The sequence below is a fragment of the Cervus elaphus genome, chromosome 3 (genome assembly GCF_910594005.1).
Source record: "Cervus elaphus chromosome 3, mCerEla1.1, whole genome shotgun sequence".
Lineage (NCBI taxonomy): Eukaryota > Metazoa > Chordata > Mammalia > Artiodactyla > Cervidae > Cervus > Cervus elaphus.
Window position 1 is genome coordinate 18,280,282 of NC_057817.1, and position 23,658 is coordinate 18,303,939.

General features: G+C 34.5%; 1 protein-coding gene across 2 annotated transcripts in view; it reads right to left on the reverse strand.

Annotated features, from left to right (window-relative positions):
- The window catches only part of CEP290 (centrosomal protein 290), an 89,148-nt gene that overhangs the window by 47,229 nt on the left and 18,261 nt on the right, over positions 1 to 23,658 (reverse strand). Inside the window, exons 13-27 of one of the 2 annotated variants that reach the window (XM_043880783.1) lie at positions 21,255 to 21,427; positions 20,378 to 20,540; positions 18,649 to 18,749; positions 18,489 to 18,576; positions 17,275 to 17,387; positions 16,034 to 16,126; positions 15,662 to 15,746; positions 14,959 to 15,101; positions 12,888 to 13,052; positions 12,140 to 12,289; positions 10,410 to 10,525; positions 9,109 to 9,211; positions 8,788 to 9,018; positions 4,549 to 4,722; positions 2,184 to 2,295 (exon numbers count right to left, since the gene is read on the reverse strand). In XM_043880783.1, coding sequence (XP_043736718.1) covers positions 2,184 to 2,295; positions 4,549 to 4,722; positions 8,788 to 9,018; positions 9,109 to 9,211; positions 10,410 to 10,525; positions 12,140 to 12,289; positions 12,888 to 13,052; positions 14,959 to 15,101; positions 15,662 to 15,746; positions 16,034 to 16,126; positions 17,275 to 17,387; positions 18,489 to 18,576; positions 18,649 to 18,749; positions 20,378 to 20,540; positions 21,255 to 21,427 — 2,010 coding nt within the window. The remainder of the gene's footprint in view (positions 1 to 2,183; positions 2,296 to 4,548; positions 4,723 to 8,787; positions 9,019 to 9,108; positions 9,212 to 10,409; positions 10,526 to 12,139; positions 12,290 to 12,887; positions 13,053 to 14,958; positions 15,102 to 15,661; positions 15,747 to 16,033; positions 16,127 to 17,274; positions 17,388 to 18,488; positions 18,577 to 18,648; positions 18,750 to 20,377; positions 20,541 to 21,254; positions 21,428 to 23,658) is intronic. The other variant, XM_043880789.1, reaches the window with a different exon arrangement.

A 23,658-nucleotide genomic window follows, 5' to 3' on the forward strand; every position in this document is an offset into this window, starting at 1 on the left:
CTTATTTAACTTATATGCAGAGTACATCATGAGAAACACTGGGCTGGAAGAAGCACAAGCTGGAATCAAGATTGCCAGGAGAAATATCAATAACCTGAGATATGCAGACGACACCACCCTTATGGCAGTGAGTGAAGAGGAACTAAAAAGCCTCTTGATGAAAGTGAAAGAGGAGAGTGAAAAAGTTGGCTTAAAGCTTAACATTCAGAAAACTAAGATCATGGCATCTAGTCCCATCACCTCATGGGAAATAGATGGGGAGACAGTGGAAACCGTGGCTGACTTTATTTTTTTGGGCTCCAAAATCACTGCAGATGGTGATTGCAGCCATGAAATTAAAAGATGCTTACTCCTTGGAAGGAAAGTTATGACCAACCTAGACAGCATATTAAAAAGCAGAGACATTACTTTGCCAACAAAGGTCCGTCTGGTCAAGGCTATAGTTTTTCCAGTGGTCATATATGGATGTGAGAGTTGGACTGTGAAGAAAGCTGAGTGCCGAAAAATTGATGCTTTTGAACTGTGGTGTTGGAGAAGACTCTTGAGAGTCCCCTGGACTGCCAGGATATCCAACCAGTCCATCCTGAAGGAGATAAGTCCTGGGTGTTCATTGGAAGGACTGATGCTGAAGCTGAAACTCCAATACTTTGGCCACCTGATGTGAAGAGCTGACTCATTTGCAAAGACCCTGATGCTGGGAGGGATTGGGAGCAGGAGGAGGAGGGGACGACAGAGGATGAGATGGCTGGATGGCATCACCGACTTGATGGGCATGAGTTTGAGTCAACTCTGGGAGTTGGTGATGGACAGGGAGGCCTGGTGTTCTGCAATTGATGGAGTCGCAAAGAGTCGGACACGACTGAGCGACTGAACTGAACTGACCTGAACTGAGGGAGAGTAACAGCCAACACCATTCAATTCCTGCAGGGAAAAAAGCTAATAAAGTGACACTTATAAACAAAGAGATAAGGAAGGGCAACAGGAAATAAAAGCTTTTAAAACTTCAATGATATAAAGCCATGTATCAGAGAGATTAAAGTATTTGAAATTAAGGAATTTCTACAAGGAATTCAGCACTTATTAAAGAGACATAGGATAGGATGAGCTTACTGAAACTGTATATAATATTCTTTTCTCTATCTTATTTAAAATGGCATCTTCTTTCATTTAAGGGTTACATGAAAGTCAAATCACTTTTAATCTCTTAATGAATTAAAAATCACATTTCTAAAAGTAGTTTATTTTAGACTTCCCAATATCAAGCCTCTCTCTAAACTATGTGTCAGTTAACAATTTAACAGTAACAGAAACCTTGAAAAATATTAGAGCTCCAAGGTATAGAAAACAAACAAATTAAAAGAAACACCTTACCCAAAGGAGCAAATTTATTTGTAAAGTATAAAGCATAATGCTAGTAAGATAAAATAACTTAAATCTTATGAACTAGGAAACTAGGAAAACCATTTGAAAAACTAATAAGGAAAATCTTAGCAAGCCACATATAATTTAATACCCTTTGAAACAATATCTCTGTTAGATACACATGAAAATGTTGACTACAGCAATAAATAAGCAATAGCAAACTTAGAAAAGCTGGTGATTTAATCCCTCAAACACAGTAATTTATGGCATGAATATAAGTATGATGAATAAAAAATATTTTGTATCTACTAAATATAGCATACAATGTTTATTATAATTTTAAGTATATAAAATATATAAACATGTATAAGGTAACACATAAAAGATATATTAGTGGAACTATGAGCAATATGTTCAAGGTCATCTTTTAATTTAAAAATATCAAAAGATATATTGCTAATATAACTTTACACAGAGTGAAAGAGCTCATTATACTGTCATTAAAATACAGATATTTCAAAATTATCATCTGCATTAATTCTTAAACGGTTCAATATACCTAATGCTAACTCATACATTTTAGCACATATGATTTCATTAGAAACAAACCCAATTTAATAACTAAAAACCAAATCTTGGTAGAGGTTAGTACAGCATAGTATCCATCAACTGCCTGTTAAATTACACAGTGAGGCAGAGAGTTCATTTTTTATCAAACAACTTTCTATTTATCTATCTGGTATAGAAAGAGAACTTTAAATGAAAAAAATATTCACTATTAGATCTTAACTATTTTATATTATCAGAGTCATAATGCTTACCTAATTTAGTTTCTTGCTCCCAGGCTTGTTCAATGGTGTGAAGCTTTTCTTTGGTAATCTCCAGTTCTTTACTGACAGACTCCATTTGCTCTTTTAGGGATACATTTTCACACTAAATAAAACAGCAACATTACTGAGAAAGTACCCTGTAATTCAGACTAATACCACAGAAGTGACATTGTCATAACTTTACATAATAATCTGCTAAAGCTCACCATCTATTTTTTTAACAAAAGTAGAAGTTTCCCTAGATGTAACACAAATATAGACATACACATGTATATATGTTGTATAAACACATATATAAAATATTATTTTAAAATAATCATCAAAATCTTGTATATCCAGTATATAAAATTGTATACTTGTATATCTTGTACATCCTAACCTTCTGAGTAGTAGCTTATGCCATGTTCACTTTTGGCCAACAGGGATACTCAATGGTTTCACAACCTTCCCTTAAGGAAGGGAAGGGCATCGTCAGATTCCTGTTTAGAATGACCATTCTGGTGGCAGCAAGTAGGATGTAACATTGAAATGAGGGTATGGACACGGAACAACAGACTGGTTCCAAATAGGAAAAGGAGTACGTCACCCTGCTTATTTAACTTATATGCAGAGTACATCATGAGAAATGCTGGACTGGATGAAGCGTAAGCTGGAATCAAGATTGCCAGGAGAAATATCAATAACCTCAGAAATGCAGATGACACCACACTCATGGCAGAAAGCAAAGAAGAACTAAAGAGCCTCTTGATGAAAGTGAAAGAGGAGAGTGAAAAAGTTGGCTTAAAACTCAACATTCAGAAAACTAAGATCATGGCATCTGGTCCCATCACTTCATGGCAAATAGATGGGGAAGCAGTGGAAACTGTGAGACTTCATTTTTTGGGGCTCCAAAATCACTGCAGATGGTGACTGCAGTCATGAAATTAAAAGACGCTTGCTCCTTGGAAGAAAAGTTACGACAACCTAGACAGCATATTAAAAAGCAGAGACATTACTTTGCCAACAAAAGTCTGTCCAGTCAAAGCCTTGGTTTTTCCATTAGTCATGTATGGATGTGAGAGTTGGACTATAAAGAAAGCTGAGCACTGAAGAATTGATGCTTTTGAACTGTGGTGTTGGAGAAGACTCTTGAGAGTCCCTTGGACTGCAAGGAGATCCAACCAGTCCATCCTAAAGGAAATCAGTCCTGAATATTCATTGGAAGGACTGATACTGAAGCTGAAACTCCAATACTTTGGCCACCTCATGCGAAGAACTGACTCATTGGAAAAGACCTTGATGCTGGGAAAGATTGAAGGTGGGAGGAGAAGGGGATGACAGAGAATGAGATGGTTGGATGGCATCACCGACTTGATGGATATGAGTTTGAGTAAGCTCCGGGAATTTGTGATACAGGGAAGCCTGACATACTGCAGTCCATGGGGTTGCAAAGAGTTGGACATGACTGAACAACTGAACAACAAAAACAGGTAATTGTGTAGGAGCCACTGAAAGCTATTCAGAATATTTTCTTGAATATGTCCCCCTAAGCAAGTGAGAGCTTTCCAACCAAAAGATTTAGATCTCATTCTACTTCAATCAGAGTATCATAAAAGAAAATGAACCAAAAGACATAGTTTCTTAGTTTTGATGAAGAAGAGAAACAAAAACAGGAGTTTAATGTAAAACGTATGAAGATCAAGCAGCTAGAAGAGAATTATAAAGGGTCTTGGGTCCTATTCATGAAAGTGAAAGTGTTAGTCGCTCAGTCCTGTCCAACTCTATGAGACCCCATGGACTGTACCCCACCAGGCTCCTCTATCCATGGAATTCTCCAAGAATCCTGGGAGTGGGTAGCCATTCCCTTCTCTAGGAGATCCTCTCCACTCAGGGATCAAACCCAGAACTTTTGCAATGTAGGCAGCTTCTTTACTATCTGAGCCACCAGGGTTCTTTCATAGACTCCTTGAATTAAACCAAGACCCTCCATGCCACTCCTCTCTCTGGGTATTAAGAAAGGCTCCGGATTTGCAGAGGTCACCCATGGTCCAGAAAGAGCGACTTATGTCTCATCTACTCTCTGCTATATCCATCCCCAAAAACTATGGGCCATGAGGGAATCCGAGATCAGGGTAAGAGAAAGTGGTGGATGCTTAATAATGCTTTCTCTTTTGATTACATTATCCTATATGTTTCACGTTCTTTTTTCTTAAGTGCCTGGCTTAAGAGGTCTGATTCAGCTAAATTATCTAAATGGGCTAAGAATGATGACCTGGAAGAAGCTGTCCAGAAATTATTCTCTACCTACAGATATCACCCCCCACACACACACACAAAAAGGCTAATATCACAAGGTTTATGGATCACATCAACTTACCTCTAGGTGTTCCAAGTTATTTGTTCTTTGAACAAGCATATTATCTTTTTGCAAGATATCTCTGTACTTAGCAGTCAGTTCATTGTATTGTCTATTGGCCAATTCTAGTTCTGACAGAGAGACACTATTATCCACAACTTTTTGTAGTGCTGCAATCTTGAAAACGGCCATTTCCTATGTAAATAAAGATACACTGAATTGAAGTGTTGTATTTTTTTTTCTGGTAAAGCACTAGCCACTTTTGAGATAATACAGCTGAAAGCAAAACAGATTTCAGAATCATTAAAAAAAAATTAGATGTATCCTGTATGAAAACATATTGCAATAATTATTAATTACTTTCATACAAGAAATGATATTTGGACATTGAAAATCTTAACATAAATAAAATGAATTCTTTTATAACTCCTGTCATAGTTAAATGAAATTCAATTAATTTGAGAAAAGTGTATATACAGCAGCAAGAAAGCATATCACTTAGAATATATCTTTGGATGGCTTTTTAAAATGTTATATGAGATTTTAAAAAATTTGTCTTTTGAAAACTGAAAGGCAAAATTTGCATCCCTGCAGGTAACATGCAGTTTAGCTATTTCTGCTGTTTTTATTTTTATTTTTTTGGCTGTGCCGGGTCTTTGCTGCGGTGCAGGGCTCTTCTCTGGTTGTGCCAAGCAGCCGCTACTCTCTAGTTGTGGAGCTCCTCACTGTGTGGTGCTTCTCACTGTGGGCGGCTTCTCTTGCTGCAGAGCGCGGGCGCCAAGACGTGCGGGCTTCAGTAGTCGCGGTTCCCCGGCTCCAGGTCACAGGCTCAACAGCTGCGGCACACAGGTTCAACTGCTCCACAATATGCCGGATCTTCCCAGACCAGGGATTGAAAACATGTCTCCTGCACTGCCAGGCAGATTCTTTATCACTGAGCTACCAGGGAAGTCCCTATTTCTGATTATTTATAATTAAAAATACTTGCTATAAAATTAAAGAAGATCTTTTGTTTTGAAAAAGTTTGAATATTCAAAGATATTTTGAAAAATATTATTCAGGGAGAAAAAAGTTCTTTGAATCATAGCTATCTATGATAAATAATATCAAAGTCTAAATTACTTGGTTCATCTTCAACTCTTTAACTACAGAGCTATAAAAGTCATTACTTAAAGACATCGTATTAACACCAAAAAGAAATGTCTGAACAGAAAACCAAATTTATGACATGACAAAGATAAAGAATTTATGAGTTCCCCGATGGTCCAGTGTTAGGACTTAGCACTTTCACTGTGGGGGCCAGGGTTCAATCCCTGGTCGGGGAACTAAAAGCCTGCAAGTCAAGTGGCAGAGCCAAAAATAAAAAATAAAAAAAAGTAAAAAAACACAAAGAATGATTTACAGTTATAATTCATTCTGAAGTAGAATAATGAGGGGAAAATATTTGTAATAGTACTTCAGATCTCATTTTGAAAACTTCCTTATATAAATAAATATCCCCTATTCTACCTTACCCTTGGGATTCTGTTTCACTTTTGCTGTGGGGTGAGGGAGATCATGTTTCCCATCTTTAAAAAAACAGATGTATAGAACAGACTTTTGGACTCTGTGGGAGAAGGCGAGGGGGGATGATCTGAGAGAATAGCATTGAAACACGTATATTATCAATTGTGAAATAGATCGCCAGTCCAGGTTTGATGCATGAGACAAGTGCTCAGGGCTGGTGCACTGGGATGACCCAGAGGGATGGGATGGGGAGGGAGGTGGTAGGGGGATTCAGGATGGGGAACACATGTAAATCCATGGCTGATTCATATCAAGGTATGGCAAAAACCACTACACTATTGTAAAGTAACTAGCCTCCAACTAATATAAATAAATGAAAAAAAAAATAACCCTCTCCCTTTTCTTTTTAGCTTTCAAAGTGTTGCAAAAACAAACAAAAATTCAGGCTGAAGAGGAAGAAAATTCCAGTTCTTTCTTCCTTCTATCTCAAATACTAACCATATTTGTAATACTCCCAAGGAAAACATTCTACAAAATATAACACAAAAATAAGAATATTTCATATTGTAGATAGGTTTATTAGCATGACAATTTCACTCATTATTACATTTAAAAGGAAATGGCAAGGAACTCAAGTAACATTTTAATTTTTCTTTGAATTCTTTGGTTTACATTGTTGTTGTCATTTACTCACTAAGTCATGCCCAAGTCTTTTGCTACTCCATGAACTGGAGCCCACCAGGCTCCTCTGTCCATGAGATCTCTCATAAGAACACTGGGGTGGGATGTCATTTCTTTCTCCAGGGGCTCTTCCTGGCCCAGGGATTGGACCTATGTTTCTTGCACTGCAGGCGGATTCTTTACCACCGAGTCACCAGGGAAGATTTACATGCTCCTATATAAATTCAGACATGTCAAAGGAATATATGCATACTTAAATAAGCTATAAGATCAGATGTAAAGCAAGATGTAGAAGAATACATATGACATGCAATTTTTTGTGTCTTTGCTAACACTTGCAAAAGAAAACAGAAGGATTTTCAGTTACCTAAAGGGGATGAAGGGCTTCCCAGGTGGCTCAGTAGTAAAGAACCCACCTGTCAATGCAGGAAACGCAGGTTCAATCCCTGGGTTGGGAAGATTCCCCAGAGTAGAAAGTGGCAACTTATTCCAGTATTCTTGCCTGGGCAATCCCACTCAAGATTTCAGAGGAGCCTGGCAGGCTACAGTCCATGGGGTCACAGAAGAGTTGGAGACGACTTAGCAACGAAACAACAACAACAACAAAGAGGCGAATGGGTGGAATATGATAAAGCAAAAGGTACAAGGACTGAAGTAAGATTTCTCTGATGACATCTTTTGTGTAAATGCTTTATGTATTCAAATTTAATTTTTAAAAAGTTATCCCTGAAATTGAAAACAAATGTAAAATAAATAGCCTAACCACAGCAAATGTATATCATAACCACACAAAGAATTACTTCACATCACTATAGAATATATTATTTTGATGACACATCCTTAGAGATATTATAAAGACAGTAAGAACTGTAAAGAAACTTTAAACTACACCTGACAGTAGGAACCATGTTTCAAGATAACTAAAGAACTTTGGCTTATGAGGAAAAGCTGTTTATTTTATAAAAGAATGTCTGCTAATAGATGCTGCTGCTGCTAAGTTGCTTCAGTTGTGTCTGACTCTGTGCGACTCCATAGACGGCAACCCACTAGGCTCCTCTGTCCCTGGGATTCTCCAGGCAAGAATATTGGAGTGGGTTGCCATTTCCTTCTCCAATGCATGGAAGTGAAAAGTGAAAGTGAAGTCATTCAGTTATGCCCGACTCTTAGCGACCCCATGGACTGCAGCCTACCAGGCTCCTCCGTCCATGGGATTCTCCAGGCAAGAGTACTGGAGTGGGATGCCATTGCCTTCTCTGGCTAATAAATGAAATGTACACAATAAACTAGAAAAATAATGACTTTTGCAACTCTTAATGAAATAATTGGGTCAGGCAACAACAATTACCAGTGGATGTTAAAATCATTAGAGAACTGATAAAGAACTGGTTATTTGCATGGTATCAAAATATTACCAAAGAGTTAATTAACTAAATCACTTAAAAAGAGATATATGGCTGTCTCCCCCTTAACACAGTTATCAATCATGAAACATGGGACTACCAGACATTCCATCTCTTGAATGATACAATATAAAGTATTATTTATAAAGAACAAAGTGTTCTTGCCAAAATGTTTCCTTGAATACAACCACAGCTTCAAAGTTAACTTTTAGTAAATATAATGGTTAGAGGAACAAATAAAATTATGACAGAATATAATTAAACATTCAATATTTTCCAGAGAGGGGAAAAGGAAAAGGGGGAGATTCTATATTAAAAAGATTTAAGATATGAAACATCCAAGGACAATGCAGAGTCCTTGACTGGATCCAGGAACAACTAAGGAAATGTGAATGTGATCTGGACATTCAACAATATATAAAGTATTGTTGTCAATTTTGTTAAGTATGATAAAGTTACTGTGGTTATGTAAACAGAAGAAGACTTCTTTTTAGAGATGCATACTAAAATCCTAAGGGGAGAAATGTCTGCAATTAAAATACTCTTACAAAAAGCAAATGGAGCGATTATGGTCAAATGTTAATAACTGTTTACTATTAATCCAGGTGACAGTTAGTCATCATACTATCCTTCTCATCTGAAAATTTTCAGAGTTGAGAAAAATCAGACATACCTTAAAACGTTGCAAACGTCCAATTTTTTCACCAACTTCAGCCTCCATTGACATCAATTCATTCTTCTGTTTCCCATTTTCTTTTCTAAGCTGTCTCTCCATTTCTACCAAAGTAGTATATTGCCGGATGAGTGACTTTTCATTCACCTGTAAGACTGTGATCTTTCTACTATTTTCTGCAAGTGTTTTCTTCATTTCATCTGAATCCATCTGAAGAGCACTGAGCAAATTCTGCACAAAGTCACATTTATATTACTTGTTGAATCTAGCTATCTTAGTTTGAATAATACTGCATATTGATTTTAAAAGTGCTTTACTTACATTATATTCTTTTACTTTTATAGCATCTTGCTGGATTTGATCCTCAAGTCTTTTTTTTTCCTCTTTCATTGTTTCAGATTCTGTTTTCCAGTTCTCCTTTTCACTTAAAAAGAATTTTTAAAAAAAGCAACACAGTAAATCTATAGGAAGAGATAACTTTAGATAATGGAAATTTAGTTACCATAAAACAAGAGAAATTATAACTAATCAACATATGGTAACATAAGTTAAAATGCCATTTGAAAGGGTTAACCCTGGAAGTTATTATTATTATTTAATAAATTGAAGGTAAAGAAATTATTTTATCAAATTATTTAAACTACAAATTACTACTCTATAACTATTACATTATAATGATAATGGATCTTGTAAATATTTTATTAAAAACAGACGATAATTGAGAAAATAATCAATATTCCAAACTTACTCTGGAAATCAAGTCTCGGTATTCTGACCCTATTCTTAAATTTGAGTGTTAAATAATCGTGAAATACTTAGAATCCATACAAAGTAATACATCATTAGACTTAAAGAAGGTGTATAATATATTGTTGCCTACCCAGACCTCCAATCTGGTTGGCATAAACCACTTACGGTGTCAGCACTGAATGGTTCAAACCTGGACATATGAATTGGAGAGCTCATTTACTATTCTGGCTAATGAGATCTAAGTCTGCCGGAGGCCTCTAGAAAAAATTTTATAAATAAAAACAAAGAATTATGTGAAAAGAAAACACCCCTCTTCTTCAATGGACATGGTTCCATCTTCCTTGAACTCCTACCTCCTAATTTGACATACACTAGAAGATTCCCAAACATGACCTACCCTATACTTAGCTTTGGCTTTCCTGTTGGATTAAATCATAATCACTCTTAGTGTTTAAACCATCTTTGATCAGATATTCTAATTATTTCTAAAGATATTAGTCCATTAGTACAGATGAGATGGCAGAGATAAGAAAGGCTAGTTCTCTATGAAAACACATGAATAATGATGATGGTGATGAAAAAGAACTACTAACTGCTGACACAAACTGTTCATATGTGCCATGATATTCACAAAACACTCAGATCTGGGCATTTCCACATAATTAATTATTTTACATAATTAAGTCATTACATTAATAGTAACTATGAAAAAGTATTACTATCACAGAATTTTATGGACAAGGAACTAAAACACAAAGCAGAGGTGAAGAGTAGAAGAAAAAAGAGAAGAAAATATCTAAATATTTTTTGTTACTTAACTTTAATAAGAATATGCTACATTTATATTTATAAAGTTTTGCTAACACCTATACCTTAGGTATTCTTTATATAATAAGCTTTGTTGATGACGAATTACTGCAAATTTTCTGTTATAGTCTTCAAGAGAATCTTCTAAATTCTTTAACTTATTTTCTTTATATTCTAGTTCCTAAAAATTGGTTTAGAAATGAGAATGAAAAAAGCATCAGGATATATTTTAAATATGAAACTATAAATTCATATTATGACAAGATTATAGAAAAATATATGAGATAACAGACAACAAATCCATAAGGAGCCCAGATCATTTCTATGATTATTTTGAACATCTTATGGCATATGGAATGAGATAATATGTGTAAAAGAGAAGTGCTATGAAACAGATAAGATTATTTTCATCATATATTTCTAATAGTTACAGGAACCATACAAGTGATCAGATACAGTGGTTACAAACTTGCCTCTAGCCACTCAGCCCCACATACCCTTTAGTGAACATATGCATCCATCCCTCCACTCAAATTGTCCTCTCCAATTATTTACTTTTGAAGATGAAGAAACTTGAGCCTCAGAAATATCAAGTAACTTATTTAACATTAAAAAACTCATTAGTACTCTGCTTGGTAACCATTTTCTGAGATGTATGCCAAGCTTGGTGCCAGGTGCCTTACATATTTGCAGATCTAACACTTGCAGTCAGGTCTGGCTGACTCCAAAGACCTTGCTACTTCCAGCACTCTGCGCTGCCTTATGACTGGGAGTTCAAGTATTGCTTTTCCACTTTGAACAGTGGGAGATTTTTAACTGGTGTTTGCTAATCTATCACAATGCTTTCTATGTGTTTTGGGTGTGTGTGTGTTTTTACACAAAGATGAAAAAATAATGAATCATCATAAGTAACATGACAAGGTTATACTGTCACTACTATTGACAGTGTTCCTGAAGCAAAGAAGAATAAATTCAGGAAGAGTGTTAAAATCAGAAATTTAAGAATAATGATACAACATGAATTATAAAGTAATGATCTAATAAACAGTTCAATTCTAATACTCAAAGATTAAGTGATGTAATTTACAAATACAAGCATTTGATAAGCATAACTCAAGTATATTCACAAGTGGATTACTTAGGAAAGGGAAACAGCAGTGCTTATAACCAAAAACTTATTTTCATTGATTCTGAACACATTTTTGTAATTATATTTGCAAAGTAGGTGATTTTATGGCTGTTCAGACTCCAAATGAAAAAATGAAAAGCAACTCTCATTAGGCCATTCATAACGACCAAAACAGAGACAGCAAAGCTGACAAACAAATATAGAGCAAGCAGTATCCTCTCTGATTTGCTAATGGATTAACTAACATCTTACAGGGCAAAGGGAAGAAAGAAATAAAAGATAATTTTAAGACAGCTTTTCTTAAAAGTTTTTCTTGTAGTCAACACACAAAAAAGGAACAATTCTAATCATTACACAAAAGACTGTGTCAGACTTTATTCATCTGAATTGCTTTTCCAACCAGCAATAGATAAAAGAGCTCACCTTACTTATATATTACTACCTTATAGTAGCTGCATGTTATTCTATCTGTCAATCATGTATTTCATATGCATGGCACACATGCTTTTCATTCAGATGAACAGAATAAACTGCTTTTATTCATAACATTCCATCTAACATCAAAATCCAGTAAAAATACATCTCACTGTTAAAAGTCTAAGAACTCAAAGAAACAGCTGATGATTAAATTGTTATTATGCTATTCACATATAAAGTTTTCAGTACCTGTAAGATATGTATTAAATATTCATTCTGAGAATTAATAATATTGGCACTAGATGGTGCTATCCCATCAGGTAAGTCTATTCCTTTAAACACAACATTTGATCCTTCTGTTTGTCGTAAAAGACTGCTTTCTTTTTCAAGATGATCTATCTGGAAACAAACAGTTCAGAAATGAGAATCTCATCTCTTACAAAAAAAGAAAGACAAATTAAAAAGCAGTAACTTACATTTCCTAAAGAGTAACTTTAACAAGTAGATATATGAATGCTCTGCCAGGTACTAATTAAATTATAATGTAATTTCTGCTTAGAGATGCCTAAGAATACATTTAAAATCTTTGTATCCTTTTATATTTTCCTAGTGGTTCAAACGGTAAAGAATCTGCCTGCAATGCTGGAGACAGGGGTTCGACCCCTGGGTCAGGGAAGATCCTCTGGAGAACGAAATGGAAACCTATTCCAATATTCTTGCCTGGAAAATCCCATGGACAGAGGAGCCTGGCAGGCTACAGTCCATGAGATCACAAAGAGTCAGACACGACTGAGCAACTAACACACAAACATTTTTACATTATAAGGTACTCATTTTTCCACTAAATTTATTTTAAAAATCCAAACAGAAGCTTTTCTAATATAGAAAGAATTAATTCAAGGGGCATTTTCTCATAAAACAGTCATTTAAAAAAAAGTTTCACATTAAACCTTTGTTCATAAGCTTAGCATTTTCTTTTATTTAAAAAAATTCTCACCTTTAAATGTGCTTTTGTCAACTGCTGAGAATAATTTATAGCCTCTTTCCGAGATTCTCTGAGCTCCTGTCTTAATTCTTCATTCCTTCCAGTAAGTTGATCAACTTGGGCTTTTAAATGTAGATTGGCATCAAATATTCCTTCTGCATTCTTTGATTCTATAGCCTAATATATTTAAATTATATTGAAATGTAAAGAAAAACATTAAAATCATAGTATAATAATCCATCTTTAAATAACACTCATATTTAAGCATGATACTACTCCCATGTGTAATAATGTATACCAACTCTATCTCTTACAAATTTATAAGAAACCAGTTAACCTACATCAGTATTACCAAACATACTGATCACCTCATTCTAACAATTAACAAATATTGAGTTAACCCAAGTAGACTGGTAGACCAGAAAAACAACTAAACAGGAACAAGATGACTAAAGTTCAAATATAAACCAATCTCTTACTAGCTGGGCAAGTGACTTAAAATTCCTTAAATCTTAGCTTCTTTATCTCTAAAAAAGGGGAAATAATGTTAGCTCTGTTCACTTCACAAAGCTTTTATACAGTCAAAATGAGATAATTTATATGTAAGTACTTTGAAACCATGAAGCATCTTAAAGTAAAACTTAAGCAATGGAATGAAATAGCTACTACATTCAATTAGATAAAATTTCACTGCTTCCTTTCCATACAGTTGAAGCATACAAGATAATAAAAGCAAAGTATGATAAAATAGTCTTATCCAAGAGTTCTGGATAAACAAAAATAGTATGAATATTGAAGTCACCAACCCACTTCTAATACTATGTCTCAGATCAAACTCTATTCTACAAGGGGAACTCTATTTAGTAATCAAATATTGACAAAATAAACAGCCCAGTAAAATTCTAACTTTTTCTATTTTAACTGACAGCCTCTGGCGTTCCTAATACTACTGCTTCCATAGAATTCATCTGCTTCTCTTCTGAGTTGTTATTTTTCCTTTTTTCTGATTGATATGCCCCATCCAATGACATAGCAGTACCTCCTCTAAGAGATCATCAGAATGGCACTTTAGATCAGATAATTGTTATGCACTTAAGTCCACTTTCTATTGTTATAGGATACTTTTCAGGGTCCCTAATCACTGTCTAATTCAATCTCATTTTCCAAAAGACCTTATAGACAACAAGACAACTAACTAGACTACTCTGTCATCTGTCAGAGTACCTCCTTCTGCCTATTTCTTCCTGCTATCCCTTTTGAATTAGTATAAGTTATTACTTCATGTGGCCTGTTCTGCTCTTCTTAGGTTAAAGGCTTACTCTTAGAAATCTACTGCTTTGAGTTAAATCCCAGATCACACTCTTGATGAGATTACATATGATTTTACTCATCTTGCTGCCTCTGTCTCAGCGTGACCCTTAAAATAAAAAGTGGAGATGACAGAAGAAAGTATCAGTGAACTTGAAGATAAATCAATAGCAATTATCCAACTCAGAGAAAAAAAGATAAAATATTAGGGAAAAAATGAACAGAGCCTCAGGGATTTGTCTAACATGTATCACTGGAGTCCTAGAGACAATGGGGGCAGAAAAAATAATGAAGAAATTAATGGCAGAAAATTTCTCAACTGTGGTGAATAACAAGTGAACAAGCGAAACCCCAAACAAGGAGCGCGCGCGCGCGCGCGCACACACACACACACACACACACACACACACACACACACACACACACACACACACACACACACACACACACACACACACCCCCCTTTTGCGCACACACACACACACACACACACACACACACACACACACACACACACACACACACACACACACACACACACACACACACACACACACACACACACACCCCCCTTGGCACATTACAGTCACACTGGTGAAAACAAAATAAAAAGAGAAAGTTTTTAAGTAGTCTGAGAACTATACATTTCATGCAGTGGAATGACTCAAATGACAGTAATGTTTCATTGGAAGCTGTGGAGACCAATGAGAGTAGAACAACATTTTTAAAGTGATGAAACAACAAAATAAAACTATTAAATATAAAAATAACTTACATTAACTAGTCTTTCAAGACTGGGAATAATTAGAGATGTTTCCCCTCCTTTAACACCAGGATCTTTCTGCATTTCCTTAATAGCTTGCAATATTTCTTTCATACCTTCTTCAAGTTGCTTATTTTCTTCAACTAATTCTTTTACTAAAAATGACATATTTATTGAATGAATGAGATTTACAATTTATAATTTACACTAGGTATAAATTTACAATTATACTATGCTATAGAGATGACAAGTATTTCACATATAGCAAAAATAACCCATTTATAAAATGTGAATACAAATAAATGTACAAAAAATTCAAGTATAAATCCAATGTGTAAATAGTTAAATAACACTGGACACCTATTTAAATAATACACATATATAGCTCATGGCTGAAAGAAATAAATCATAAGCATACTTTGCTTTCACTTTATATTAAAACCTTTACATTTATTTTCTAACTTCACTTTCATTAGAAGACAAAAGAGAAAAAATAGACTTATTTATCATTACAATAAATTCAGATTAATAACATTCTCTGAAAAAGAAATACAGCAAGGCAAACCAAATAAATGAGAGACTGACATTGATGCATTATAGACATAGTTAAGGCTAAAACAGACTAGAGAACAGAATGTATTAAAGTCCTTTCAGACCCATAATTTTCAGTACAGGTTAAGTAAGTAAAGAAAAATAAGAGATAACAGTGACTTACACTTATTTTGAAATTTCACTATTACTGTTCTACTTCTTTCTAAATCTCTTTCCTTTTCAATTAGTTCTCTTGAAAGAAATTCATTCTAAACAAAATAAAGAGAAAATTGTTTTTTTAAAAAAATATTAGAATAGTTTATAGTTTTGAAGTTTAAAGAAATGTTTGACCAACTGAGGTTTAAAATACCTAAAACAAGCTACAGAAACATAGCCGCAGTCATAAAAATAAAATAAAACTTAAAAGGTGAAACAGGCAATGATCACGCCTCCCATTCTCCCTCCCTGCAACACCACGGCAAAAGGCAAGCAGATAATGAAGGTTTTTCTCTTTAGCACCACAATCATCTCTTTTAATGATCTGCCTTTACACTACCTGATCTGCCTGGCTTCTAAGATGTTCAAGCTCTATTTCTGCATTTCTATTCTGTGCTTCTTTGATCAATAAATCCTGTGCTATGACTTCATTCTAAAGAAACATGTAACAAATTAGGCAAGTTAATGAGTTCATCTCAAACATACTGCATTTTTAGATTTTTAAAAGAAAGAATGTGAATAAATTAGTGTTAATGTGCAAACAGAAACATTATTACAATTGATACTTATAGAATTTTGTTAAAAAGTCATAAAAATGAATTAAAAGAAAATCCTAGGAACGTTATTTGGAGGATAGCTCACCTGAGATCTAAGAAATACTAGTTCTGTCCGTAGTTGTTCTATAAGATTTTCAAGTGGATCTATCTGAGGTAATTTTGATTGTGCAGTAACTGGCACAGGGTCTGGAACATCAACTTCAAGTTTACCTTTCCAGATTTCTGTCTGTAAGGGTACTTCACCTTTTCCTATATCTTCTTTCAAACTGGTATCAGCAAAGTTGACTGGGGTATGAACCTGTTCATCTTCTAATGTTGCTACTTGTGATTTTTCCATGCCAGCTCTATTATCATGAATTTGTTGACAAAATATTGCTGATTTTTGCCTAAGTGATAACTTCTGCGTTAAATCTGAAGCTATTGATAAGGCTCGTAAAGATGAATCACTTTTTTGTGTGAAATTAGTCTTTTCAAGTGCCTGATGGCTTCTTGTCACTTTCTTCACAGACTCATCAGAAAAAGAACATAAATATTCGTTTATTTCTTCATGACTATCTTTACTAAAGGTACTGATTAATGATTCTAGATTTCTTAAAGACTGTAGACAGGGTGCTTTAAAAATCTCCCTTATTGTAATAGTTCCTGGAGGTGAAATATTATCTTTCACTTGTACAGATGAAGAATGTGTAGTTAAAGAGACAAAAGGATTCACTTCACTTTCTACATTCTGGTGAATTTCAGATAACATTCTCGATAACGATCCCATGGTCATAGTCTCTTCTGGCTCATTCTGATGTGACTGTGGAATATTGAATGATGGTCTCCTATGCGGCAGCTCTACTTTATCTGAACTCCTAATCTGTATTCAGAGTAAACAACATTTCATGAATCAATCTTGGGATCTATCTGAGATTTTTTAACAAGTATAAAAAGAAGCAATGTCCAAAAGGAGATAATAGTGGAAGAAATGAAAGCCTGATAATAATATTCATTCTCTTTGCCATAGTAATACTTTACTATTTACCTTTGACTGTTCTTCACTCATATTTTTGAGGCTCATGAAATCAAATTTTCTTTCTCTCATTCTATTCTCTTGAGAAAAGTGTTCAGTTAGGTTCAGGTCCTCAGCAATTAATCCTACAAATAAAAGAATGCACAAATGAGCAACATAAAAATAACTCTTTAATTATCCCAATATTTTAATGCTTTTTTTTTTTTTTTGGCTATGTCTCACAGCACGTGGGATCTTAGTTTCCAGACCAGGGATCAAACCTGCACCTCTTGCAGTGGAAGCACGGACTCTTAACCACTGGTAAGCCCCCAGTACTTTAATTCTTAAAAACTAAATCAAGTTTTAATTCAAACAAAAGGTAAAATAGTTATTTCCAAAATCCTTGATCCATATGTAGCCTCCTTTACAACTGCCTGATTTAGGCCACTTTTAATAAGATATTAATAAGAAACAATACAAATTCTATCTTCTCTATCATTCTTTTTTCACATATTAATAAGTGCTAAAATAGTTAAAATATATACACATAAAGAATCATGAATGATTACTAAATTGCTTAATATATTAATAAATTACAAAGTTTTGCCCTTCTAGAAATTTTTGATGTACTATAGAGAGCATAATGCTAAAAAGAAAAAAACCTTTATTATTCACAGATACTTGTGAGCTTGGGCCAAGTTAGAAAAAAAAATCTGTCTCTATGGTCTTCTTACAAAAAAGCAATAGCTATTAAAGAACTAAACCAACTGTTCTCTTTATATCATGTAAGATAAATCAAAACAAAAAAAGATGTTAATTTTTATTCAATAAAACATTATTTTCACTTAGCAAAGAAAAATGTACAAAGAAAGCTTCGAATGCATAGCTTTTAAGGAGAGAAAATATTAACAGTAATATATATTAATGAAATACTAAGTTTTATCATTACTAATCACAACATATTGTGATTGACTAGAAATTAGTAAGATTATAGTAGAAAGTTTTCTAAAGTCCATGATTCTGAAGTTTGTTTTTTGTTCACTTATCTTACTATTCTTTTTAACTGTTTCAGATTTAGGACTGAACTCAATGACACTCATACACTCTCATCAAGCCATTATTTTCATTTATTAAACTTGTAGCAAAACCACAGGAATACAGCAATACTATTTCCAACTTACAGAAAATTCTATATCCACACAATTCATTTTCTAATGATTATTTAAAGGTTTGGAGTAACAGAGTACCTGAAGTGACAGTTCTTTTTCCTTTTTCTTGAGCCATTTGACGAATTTTTTTCTTCAGATCAAGTCGTTCTTCCTCTAGACTTTCAATCTACAAGGTATAAACTATTAGTATTTCTCTTTGCTTCAACAAGGAAAATAACCAGTTGACTACTGCACTTGCCTCTTTCAAAAGAATCTGGTTTTCAGCTCTGTATTGCTGTTGCTTTAAACTTTTGCTCTTTCTAAATTCAGTTAAATCAATCATTGTCATTGGTTCAAGGCCTAAAATAAAAAGCAGTATGATTAAAACCTTATTCATATTCTAATGAGCTACAAAAAACTTCATATAACAACTGGTTATCATCAAGCAACTGGTTATAATCTATTTAGCCACCATCACTGAAGAACGGGGTACTTTTTGTGCAAGAATTCTTCAGGTATTTGAACTGTATAAGCTAAAATTTTATCACAATTTAATGGAAATCCTGATAAAAACATTATGATCTGTCTTCTCCATGTTGGACTGTCATAGTGGTACTATAATATATTAAGAACAGAAGCTTTGGAATAAAACAGTTGGGTTCAATTCCCACTTTTAATTATTAATTAGTTGTAGGGATAATATTGTATGTATGTATGTATGAGAAGGAAATGGCAACCCACTCCAGTGTTCTTGCCTGGAGAATCCCAGGGACGGGGGAGCCTGGTGGGCTGCTGTCTGTGGGGTCGCGCAGAGTCGGACACGACTGAAGAGACTTAGCAGCAGCAACATGTATGTATGCATTTCTTTTTGACTTGTTGTCAGGGGTATAATAAAATTAACCCAAATAAAGTACTTATAGCAGTGCTTAGCACAGAGTAGTCATTACTGATATCAATATTAATTATATTATCAAGACTAGACTGACGTTCTCTTTCCTAACTTCCTATTACTAAGAGGCTACCATGCTCTGAAAACCAAATATCAAGATTGTCTCAATAATTATGAAGCAAGATTTGGGGCCTTTAAAATACAGAAAGTCTAATGTTTATGACTACTATCTATGTAGTTCAGTCATCTTTACGAACATCCAGATTGAAGTTGGCCATAATCTGATAGGTCAAATTGATTAGACTAAGTCTAACTTGAGGTCCTGGCATGACTCTGGGTCCTAGTTAGAAACTCTTTTACAAATAAATAGTATGTATAAAATATTTACTTTTTTTTCCTTTGGAGAATAGTTTTTACAGGTGATCACTTTAACACTAGAAGAGCATTAATTGGTATCTACCAAGTATAATGAAATCATTATTTACATCTTTATTTTCATTTTAAAGTAGCAATTTACACTAGACTGTCATAACATTCAAACTAATGAACTATTCACTAGTGAACTATTTACTGATATCAACATACAAACTTTCACGCTACATTTACTAATTACTTCTTATAATCAATAGTAACCTTATAATCCTCAACCTAAGTAAAACTTAATCTAAACTATAAAATTCAAATATTTATCAAATAAAGTCTTAAAAAGGATTGAACAGTATTTCTAAATGTTCCCAACATTCATCTGAAGTTAGAGCATTTTGCAAACTAACAAATTACTTTTGTTGAAAATAAAGGTAACTTGTAATATGTGGTATTAAGTTAGTAGACTTTCATTTTTAAACAAGCAATTATTATTGAGGCGATCTTGGACTGAATATAGCAATGCTCCAGATCTGGCCAACTATCATCCCAATTCCATCAAATCCATAATCCCACTTCAATTGGAACAGTTCCACTTGTACTAATTTTAAATATTTTTATAGGAGGAGTTATTTGGAAAAAAAGTATATCCAATTATTAACAATAAAAATAAACAACAAAAAAAGGACTTGACCATTAGGGTTGAGCAAACTCCTTATCTTAAAAGATGACTTACCCATTCGCTCCCTAAGTGCTTCATTTTCATCAAGAAAATCATTGATCTTCAACTCAAGCTTATTGATTTCCTTTGTCAATACTTCAATCTCCCGATCTCTTATTTTAATTTGGTTTTTACAATTCTTTATTTCAATAACAGCATCTTCTAAACCATAAACTCCCTGAAAAATACCCAATGTGATTTAAATATAACATTGTTTATTTGAATAAATTCTCAAGTTCATAAATTTATTTTCTTATTTATTTCTTATTAAGTTGAGGGGAAGTGCACATAAAACTAAGATTTATATCTTTAAACTGTGTTTTTTTATGGTACTTTTAAAAACAAATCCAGTAGTAATAGTAACAGGAAATGGAACAATTGACATTTCCCACTACAGCATCCTAATGGCAAAGCAACTCAGAATATTACATATTAAACACTTAACAACATATGGAAAAAGAACAGTAAGGGAGAATCAGCAATACCATTAGAATAAGGAGGTTATCAGTGGTGTGATATAGCAGTAACCAGATTTAAAAATATAAAAAGTACAAGGTAAAGCTGTGTTGGCACAGTAGGCAGCACCCCCCTTACAACTTTTATACAATCAGTGGCGTCACATGGTGGTACAATGGCATAGATTATAAAGAACCCAATCCTGCTGCCTCAGCAAAGCTGATTATCTGGGCAAAAGGCTTTATCCAAATGGTTTGAAAACAATTTTCCTGCCAAAATGTTAATGCTACACAGAAGTTTGAACACTTCAGTGTAAGTCAGTTAGGATAACCTTTATCATGAGATACTTCTGGAATGTTTTTAAATGCACACAGTAAATGGCACAGAACAGTCTAACTTGAAGTGGCTCCGTCATTGACAAGATAAAAATACATACGGATTCATAATCTTTTAATCGCTTCAAAGTCTCAACCAGTTCTTTATCCTTTTCCCTAGCATCAGCTTCAGCCAATTCAGCTGTTCTCTCAGCCTCTTTAGTCCTCTCTTCTAAAATTTGAACCTTAGACTGAATTTTCATGTAATGAGTCCGTTGCGAAAGTGTTGAAGCTCCTACAGGGTAAAAATTAAAATCATCAATGAACTGAAGTGATTCCTTACTCCTATAAATGACTGGTTCCAATATGGGAAGCAGGAAGAGTGGTATGTCACTTTAAAAAGTCCATTTAATATTATAAATTTATATTTATAAAATAAGTTTTAACTCTATTTTATTAATAAAACTAAAAAGGATTCTAAGAAAATCTTAGCAGAAAGGGTATGAATTATAAAAGATTGGAAAGCTCTACTTTACAAGGAATGATCATTGTGGCAAAGGCTGATAATCCGTTTCTATCAGCCATCCTCCATTGTGTCCACTGTAATAGAACTATGGCCTTTCAGTTGGACACATGGCCACTTCAAACAAAGACTAAATTTCCACTTATATTTCAGTAGCCAAGGGTGGCTATGTGACTAATGGATATAAACAGAAAGACTATGTGCACATTTTCAGGAAATGTTTTTTAAAGGAGAGGAATGAAATTTTCTTTTCTCCTTCCTTCTGCCTACCAGCTGGAATATGTGCATTAGGGCTCCAGCCAGACTCAAACAGTCTTCCTTTAACTGCATATAACTTATAACTTCTTCCATTAGATGGAAACCACATGTTGAGACAGGCAGAGCAACAAGATATAGGTACCTGGTATCTGGTATTTGTTCATCTAGCTCAGCAACCCTATACAAGTTGCCTCAACTTCGATTATGGAAAAGCGCATTTCCATCCTTTTTAAACTACTGTCACATTTGATTTTTTTTTCTATCACTTGCAGTTAAACTTAACTGTAACTAGTTGCTAAAAATTCCTACTTGTACATCTTACCAAATTGTTGCTAAGACCAAAATAAGCATTCCCATCATTTTAAATTGTACTGCCAATAATCACTCTTATCATAGTAAACATCTACTGAATTATACAGTCTATACTTATATAAGGCATTGGACTAGTGTGGGAGATCACACATGTTTATAAGAAGTGAGCCCTGCTTTCTAGAGAATGTGAAAGAGGCTGCTGTCCCCAAAATCTATTCTATTTTCTGCATTGTTGTTCAGTTGCTAAGTAGTGTCTGTCTCTTTGCGACCCCATGGACTGCAGCACGCCATGCTCCTCTGTCCTTTACTACCTTTCAGAGTTTGCTCAAATTCATGTCCATTGAGTTGGTGATGCTATCTAATCATCTCATCCTCCGCCACCCCTTGCTCCTTTTGCCTTCAATCTTTCCCAGCATCAAGGTCTTTCCCAATGACTTGGCTCTTCGCATCAGGTGACCAATAACTGGAGCTTCAGCTTCAGCCGTCAGTCCTTCCAATGAATACTCAGGGTTGATTTCCTTTAGGACTGACTGGTTTGATCTCCTTGAGTCTGTAAGGACTTCTGCTGCATGACCCTTCCATAGTAAATTACTGCCTATCCTTTAGTACATGCTCTTTGCTTCTTGCCTCCTCTTGCTCTATCTTGCTGTTTGGGACAAGATGTGAAGGTAAAGTTATATTTTACATGAGGCAAATGAAGGCAATACCCTAGACCACCTAATTCTAGATCAGTACACAAGTGAGAAATAAACCTCCATCGTGATTTTGCCATTTTTCAGATGCTCCTGAGAACTAAAACTAATCCAAATCAATGAAGGGGGAACACTATTAACTGACATATACATGTTAAAGTCAAGACAAAAAGAATATGTTATAAAAAGAAAAAGAATATGTAGTACACACACCTTCTGTGGGCTTTCGGGGTCATATGACTTCAGACCAACATAGTGTCATTAAATAAGACCCCTTCCTTATTTGATATCAGAGATCAACTGTCAGTTTTCCTCCTCTTGACCGGAATATGCAAACCCCACAATACCTATCATCCTTTTAAAGGAATTTAAGCTACTGGCAAAGTATAACTCTCAAACATATATAACACAGACACACATAGAAATAAGTATATCCAGTGGACCTTGATGGTGCTCAATAATCACAGTACACTTCCTGAGTCTGTTCATTCTTCCAGATGACCAATTCACACCTTCTCTTTACTTTAATCTGAAACTTCTAATACATCTGCCTCTATCCTTGCTTTCATCCAAGAACTCTGCTTCCTTGTTTTTTGAGAAAATAGAAGTTTTTACTGTCAGGACATCTACCCAACCACATTCAACTCTACGTATACACTCCAGCTTTCTTCCTGCTACTATGGGTAACTCTCTGTGCTCCTAAGCCTGCTACTCCAGTGAACACTAGATCCCATCCCATTG